This window comes from Oryctolagus cuniculus, chromosome 11 (genome assembly GCF_964237555.1).
Source record: "Oryctolagus cuniculus chromosome 11, mOryCun1.1, whole genome shotgun sequence".
NCBI classification, from domain to species: Eukaryota; Metazoa; Chordata; class Mammalia; order Lagomorpha; family Leporidae; genus Oryctolagus; species Oryctolagus cuniculus.
Window position 1 is genome coordinate 52,523,356 of NC_091442.1, and position 7,052 is coordinate 52,530,407.

General features: G+C 56.9%; 1 protein-coding gene across 2 annotated transcripts; it reads right to left on the bottom strand.

Annotated features, from left to right (window-relative positions):
* Positions 1-3,748: 3,748 nt before the first annotated feature.
* Positions 3,749-6,837, bottom strand: RHEBL1 (RHEB like 1). Of its 2 annotated transcripts, XM_002711086.5 has the most exons (8): positions 6,537-6,837; positions 5,936-6,007; positions 5,519-5,586; positions 5,168-5,250; positions 5,027-5,083; positions 4,803-4,850; positions 4,389-4,470; positions 3,749-4,239 (listed from the first exon to the last, which is right to left on the bottom strand). In XM_002711086.5, the coding sequence occupies exons 1-8, from the start codon at positions 6,586-6,588 to the stop codon at positions 4,150-4,152; spliced, it is 552 nt and encodes a 183-aa protein (XP_002711132.1). In that variant the 5' UTR covers positions 6,589-6,837; the 3' UTR covers positions 3,749-4,149. The 2 variants fall into 2 exon arrangements, with proteins under 2 accessions (XP_002711132.1, XP_008254636.1); XM_008256414.4 differs by lacking the exon at positions 4,389-4,470 and having other exon boundaries at positions 6,537-6,758.
* Positions 6,838-7,052: the final 215 nt, after the last annotated feature.

Here is a 7,052-nt window from a genome sequence, read left to right on the forward strand (position 1 = left end):
AAAGAGAGCACCGGTGGCTTTGATCTTGGGCAAGCAGGCTGTGCATCCGCGCCGCCGGGCGGCCTCTCAGTCCCGGGGCCCGGCCAGCGCCCCGGCCGCCCGCGCCGGGCTCGCGCGGAACGCCGGGGCTCTCCAGATGGAACGCCGAGGCGCCTCCCCGCAGCCCGGAAGGAGCGCCGCGCCGCCGCGCGCGCCCGGGCCGGAGCAAAGCGGAGCCCCCCGGCCGCAGCGCCCCCCGGCCGCAGCGCCGAGCCCTTCTTCCCCCGCCCCGGGCCGGCGCCCCGGGGCCGCGCGAGCTACGGCGGCGACGCGGAGCCGGCGGGGCCGCGGGGCTGAGCCTGACACACACCCAGCGGCCGGGCTCCTCGACCCCGAGCGCTCGCCCTCGGCGGCCTCGAGCCCCCCACCTTCTGCTCCCCGGCCCCCCCACCCCGGGAAGGGAGGAGGAGGGTAGGTGGGCGAGAAAGAGGAAGGGGCGGGCGGTACGAGCCCTCTGCCCGCTCCCCGCCGGCCGCTCCAGGCCCAGCGCTCGCCTCCCTTCCCCTCTGGCCTCGGGAGCTGCCCCGCCCCCGGCCTGGCCGGCTCCGGTCAGCGGCACCCCCTCGACCCCCGGCTGGCTGTGGTCGCGGGGGGCCTAGAGGTGCATGGCCCAACCCCGGCTCCCGGCGCCGGGGGGTCAGGAAACTGAGCGGAAAGTGGGGAACGAGGCAGCCATTTGCAACCGGAGAGGAAAGTAGTGCAGCGCGGCGCCGCTCCGCCTCCCCCCCACCCCCTCCGCCTCCTGCTCGGCCGGTAGGGTGGTTCCTCCGAAGGGGCTTATTTCCTGGCCCGAGACCTGGGCGGCGGTCGTGGAGATTCGCGAAGCCTCCGGTGCGAAATCCGGGAGGGCCTCTTGCCCGGAGAACCCCACTCAAGACGGGGGGGAGAAAGGAGGAGAGGCGGCCCTATTTTGTGTTGGAGCGGGGCGGCGGAGGGACTCGGCCCTCGCGGAGGAAGGGCTGTGACTTTGCAGTTCTACGCACACGCCGCGGATCCTTCCGCCGCGGGTTAACCCCGGCGGTGCCGGGCGGCGGCGGCGGCGGCGGTGGCGGCGGCGGCGCGGACACGTGGGAACCGAGCCCCCTCCTCCGCGCCGGGGCCGGGACCTGCCGCCTGTGCCTCCCGGTCTGTGAGCCCCGGGACCCCGGGCCGCCTTCTGATGCCGTCCCTTTGGCAGTCGTTGGCCCTTGCAACTCTTTTTGAACTGTCCCCCTTGCCTTGGCCAGGGGCAGTATTTCCCGGGAGGAGGGGGATGGAAGGAGAGAGCCAGGAGATTGGCCGCTGCTCGGAATCCTGGGAACTGGAGTCCGCAAATGGAGAAAGTGAGGCACGGCGCTTGGCGTGGGTTCTTGCCACGTTCCGGAGGGGCCCCGAGGAAAACCGGACGATGCTGGCTCTTTTCCTTCCGGCTCCCAGAGCCCCTCGTGGGGAAAGGGCTGTGAATGCCCGCACAGCCCGCGGGCACACACACATAGACCCACCAGAGCATACATGGAGAGCTCCCCTAACCTTTGCACGGTGCCCCCACCCCCATCTCCAGTCCCTTTTCAATAAACGAAGGTCGGCTCGCTGCTGATACCTGGCCAGCGCGCTGTCGCTCTAGACAAGGTCCCAAAACACACTCCTTGCAGGCAGGCACCCTGCCCTCCCCCCACCCCCCCCCACCCCCAGCCTCCTTAACTTTAGGTGAGAGGATTGGGAAGACTGAACTTTACACGTGGGGCAGCTAGGAGACAAATTACCTATGTGTTAGATACTTTCTATACTCTTTAGATGTTCTCTTAAGAGTTACATGGCTTGAGCTGCCTATCACTGATGAAGAGATGGGCCGTGATTCAAACCAAGGGCCGTGTTTTTCCTAGGAAGATGGTGGAGAAGGAAGCAGGCAGTGTGGGTCCAGAGCTGGTTTTGTGAGAAAGGGTTTGCTGCACTCTGACGCTGTCTGATGTAGTACCCATTTGCCACCATCGAGCACCTTGAAGATGGGTAACTTTTCATTTTAACCAAGTTAAGCATAACTAGCCATATGTAGTTTGTGGTTTCCTCCTGGACGGGAAACCTTACTCCCTACCGGCCAGGTTTAGAGGAAGGATAGGGACCCGGCATGCCCCCTGTTACACACCAGTACCGTGTTCTCTGCTGAGCACCTAGGTCAGCAACCAACTCCAGCAGTGACTCTGCCCCTGTCTCAGCTGCGGTAGATTAAATTGACCAAGAGACAGATGTTGGAAAATGGAAGGTACCCCCTCCCTACTCTCATGTGCCTAGAGGCAAGGAGAACCAGGTCACCGTCGGAAAGGCCTTCAGGAGTTGTCGGCCACTGTTTCTGATGTTTTATATATAAAGAATTGTGCTTGGCATTACATATCACAATATGTAAGTGTTTGTCACTTCAGATTTATGAAGCAGATTTATGAAGCATCCTTCATAAATGAGAAACAGACTCAGAGAGGTTAAGCGAATGCCCAAGTTCACACATCTAGGTGGAGATGCCATCAACCAGCTATGAGCCATTTTTCTTTACTGTCTTCATGCCTGGAGATGGCTTATTAGAAAACTTCAGATGTTTGTAAATTTACGCTAGAGTTCGAAGCGGCAGTGGGTGGGTGGGTCCCTGTAACAAGTACACCAGGCCAGAGATGCAAATGGACATGATTTTAATGTGAGAAGTTGGTGACAACCCTGGAGAACCTTATAGGCAACTGAGACGATTCTTTATGTTTCTTCGAACATCTCCTTTCTTTTCATATTCTGAATCAGAAGCCAAAGCAGCTGGCAGGACCTTTGAAAACCAACATGACAAACCACCAGCTCCAACCAGAAGCCAGAGCTGGGTCTCAGCAAAAAAGAAAAAAAAAAAAATCCCACATAGCTTCTGTCCTGTCTCCCCAAGTAAGTGCCCGGACAGAGCAATGGGGGTAGGAACGCTTCTCACAGTTGGCAAGAGAGGTCCGTGTCTTCCCTGTAAAAATGCACCATTTAGAGAACCCTTAGAAGTCCTTGGAAGAGGAAGGGTCGGGTAAACTAGAGGCAAACAGGACCAAACCTTCCTGGCTGAACTTCTCATCCTGCTCCTGAGGTGGTAGAGGTAAGAAAAGGCAGAAGCAGTAACCTGTTACCAAAAGATGGGGCAACTCCAATGGTGTAAAAGCTACCAAAAGATTACCAAACGTATGAGAGGAGCAAAGTCCATTTTAATGGAAGGCAGTGGGAAAGGGGGCAGCAGGGAGATACACACCAGGGATATACACCAGGGACATTATTTCTTCCTTTACTCAACTCTTGGGAATCCAGATCTTCACAACACTTTTAATGCCTGCCTCTAGTCTCCTCCACTGCCACAAACTCAGGCATGGGGGACTTCGTTCCTCCCAAACCCTTCCCTCTGGTCCTAGCAAATGCCAAGGCCCCACCAGGATGGCTGGGTCAGCAAGTGGCATCTGGCCACTAGGGGGTGGTGTTTCTGTAGGGAAGGGGATCTCCAGTGCCTACAAACTGGTGGGAGTGGCGGCCGAGGGGACAGAGAACCCAGCAGAATGGAAAGGTAGGGAAGGTAAGTAGTTAAGTTTCAGGGTAACTGTGCTTAAAAGAAAGGAAGCAATGGGGGTAGGAACGCTTCCCCCTACCTCCCCATAGGTCACAGCCATCACTGCTTGGAAGAGGAGCCATTGGCTCGGCACTCTCCCCAGATTCAGAGAAGTCAACAACAAAAGAGTTCTTAGTTTATTTGCATATGTACATTGTCATCCCAGGGAGCCAGCTCTGCTTCCTGTGCCTCCAGCTTAGCTCACCCAACCAACACAGGATGGAATGGACCTGGATAAACAGGGACCAGGACTCCCACATCCCAGCCCTGCTGGTTAGAACAGAATTCATACAGCAAAAAACAGGGGCCAGAGGCCAGTGCCCACCCACATCTTTGCCCCACTGTAAACAGTGACGCCCAGGCTGCTGGAGCCCAGGGAAAGTGTATACACATGAAGGGTGCCACACTGCGCGGTGGCAACAGTACCCGTGAAGTCTTTGAGGGCCTGCTGGCCCTGCCCTGGACCACTGGAGCCTGGCAAATGCCAGGGGCAGACCTGAAGCCATCATCCTGTGCTTCAGGGCTCACATGAGGAGGCAGCGCCGCTCCGGCCCGTAGGAATTCTCCACCCGGGCGATCTCCTGGATGATTCTGGTGAAGATGCTTTGAGCCAGCTATAAGGGATATAGATGCAAGGCAAAAAAACTGAGTGAGTCCAAAATCAAGACCACCTAGTTCAGAGGCAAACACCCCACCCTCCCACCCCCAGCAATGCTCTAAGAAGAGCACCACCCAACACCTTTCTAATCATCAGGACCAGCACCTGATTCTCTCTAGCAGATGACTCCATAAATGTCGCACCCCAGGACTCTGCCAGCCTCTTCCCTTCAACTGCCTGCACCTCTCTGCGAACAAGTGTGGAAAGTCAGCATGGAGGGAAGATGGCAATGACCCCCAAGTGCTCTCTAGCCCTCCTCCTCTAACCTGTCCCATGTACCCACGGTTTGGGATGAGGGTTGAGGAAGGAAGAACATGCAGGTAAACAAAGTAAGCATGGGTGAACCATGGACTTAGGTTTGAAATAGGGACCTGCTTTTGCGTTTCAAGGGCTATATCCTGTTAACCTTTAAGTTAGCAAAGCAAAGAGGTGAAACGATTTCTTTGGGTCTGTGGCTACAGCTCTGCTGAGCTCCATTCCAGCTCACTGCTGTCCACCCTGGGTAGCAAGGACTCACACCTGTCTGGAGAGAGATCCGCCTTGTTCCCCACTAGTACCACTGGCAACCTGTAAGGAAACAGCAATTACTGCAAGGTTCTCTTCCTGATCGATGTGGACCCCAGCCTCCCTGAAGTCAAGGTAGACAGCTCCCCACCAGGCTGCCACAGGATCTGTGTCCCAGCCTCCTCTCTAACTTACACAGTTCTTCCTTCTGCTCCTTGCCCACCCTCAGGGCCACTTACCGGGTTTTCCCATGGCCTTCATGTAGCTTTTGGTAGAGACTTTCAACGACTTGGAAGCTTTAAATACAAGAAATGGAGCTATAACCTCAGTTCTGGGACAACTGTAAGATCCACCCAAGTTCCACAACCTTGGTCACTCACCTATGCAGGGAGGTGATAGAATAGACGAGCACATAACCATGGACGCCAATGATGAATGAATAGGGCAGAATGCTGTACTCATCCTACCGAGAAAGAAACATCAGCACCTTAGATCCACACCTCTCAGATGGCAAAGGTTGGTGGGACAGCATCCACTTAACCCTCCCTGGGGCATTCCCTACTCTAGTCACCTCTACTCAACAAGTATGTTTGGAGCAGCTGCACTGAGCCTAGCACATTGTTAGTGGCTTACATGTTTTTCTTTTGATGCTACTTTACACATGCACCAGAGGTTAGCAGACTCACCTAGGGCTGAGCTGCTACATATGGAAACCCTACCCCAACTGGTACCTGCCCTGCTGTATCCACCAGGTGTAGGTGAAACTCATCTTTGCCAAGAGTCACTATCTTGCTGTAAGCTGAAAAGAAAAGAAAACTTGACTGTGAGACATCTTGCAGGGCTAGAGATGTATGCCCCCATGCATCCTTAACCCTGAAGGTGAAAGTGACACAGACGGACCAGCTCCAGGGAGCTCTCCAGGAAACGGGAAACACATGCAAGGTTTTTATTGTCTATATCCCTACTTTCGTGTACGAGGTTATCTTGCAAAATCCACATGCTAGCCAATCATAAAACAAGACTGCTAGAAGCAATGTCTGAACAAATCCACTCCTTGACACCAGAGAAATCCCAAATTATAACGCTGGATGGAACAGCTAAGCCCAACTAGTTCCAACCCAGCCACATCAGGGTAGAAATTGACTCACTGTTCTCCACTGTGGGGTCGTAACCTTCCAAGAACTCGCCTTCCACAAATTGATGTGCCAAGGATGTCTTCCCTGTGGGGAGCAAAGATAGCTGTATCCACATCATCCAGCCACAGTCACACCCTCTTGTTCTTTCAAAGGAGCGGGGGCCGGTCTGAGTGTCTCAAGCAGCGATTCTTCTCATCGCCCACACCAGTCTGGGCACTACAGGCTGCATTCAAGAGCACCACAGGCGGCCTTTCCGCCCCCCCACCCCCACCCCCCAGAAGATCCAGGTTCCCCAAGGATCAAGTCTTCCCCGCCCCAGGGCACCTGCGACTATTTGCCCCAAGCAGACCGCGCCCTCCCGCCTCCCGCCCCGCCACCGTCTTCAATCGACCCCAACCCTTATTCCCAGAGTATCGCCGGAGACCCTGCTGCTCTCCCTGCAGCCAAGCCCACATTAACCCTTGCGTGCTCCGGCTGCCTGCAGCCCCGCACACACCGCCAGCCTTTCTTCCTCCACCCTTTCAGTCCTTGTCTCTGCTCTCCCGGTGCGGCAGCGCGCCTCCGCCGGCCACCACGCGGGGTGCGGCCGTGCTCCCGCAGGGCGGAGACTCACCTACGGAGCGGTATCCGAGGATGACCACCTTTCTGTAGCGGAGCAGCGGCATGGCAGAAGCCCGCCCCGAGAGGGCTTCGGGTAGCACGGGCGGAGCCCGAGGAACCCGAGACCAGGGCGTTTGCAGGTGCGGCAACCGGTGCAAGAAAGCAGCTAACCTCGAGGCTTGCAGGGCAAGCTGGAGGAAACCAAAACAAGCGCCGCGCCCGGAGCCGGCCACGTGATCACAACACAGCACGACTAGCGCGAGGGAGCCGGGCGCCGGGGGAACTACAGTGCCTGGCCGCGCCGGCTCCGCCCCCAAGGCCGCTTGTCATTGGTCTGTTAGAATGGATGAGGGCGGGGTCTCCAGCAGGAGGGAAGGGTGGGCCTCACGTGGAACGGGAGAACGGCGAGATGCGCATGCGCGCACTGGAGCCGGTTCATTCATAAAGAAACAGAAAGGAACCCGGGGTCCTAGAGGTGTTTGCGCGTTTGCTGCCAGGCTGAAGTGGCTGCGAAGAAAATGCCAGTTGT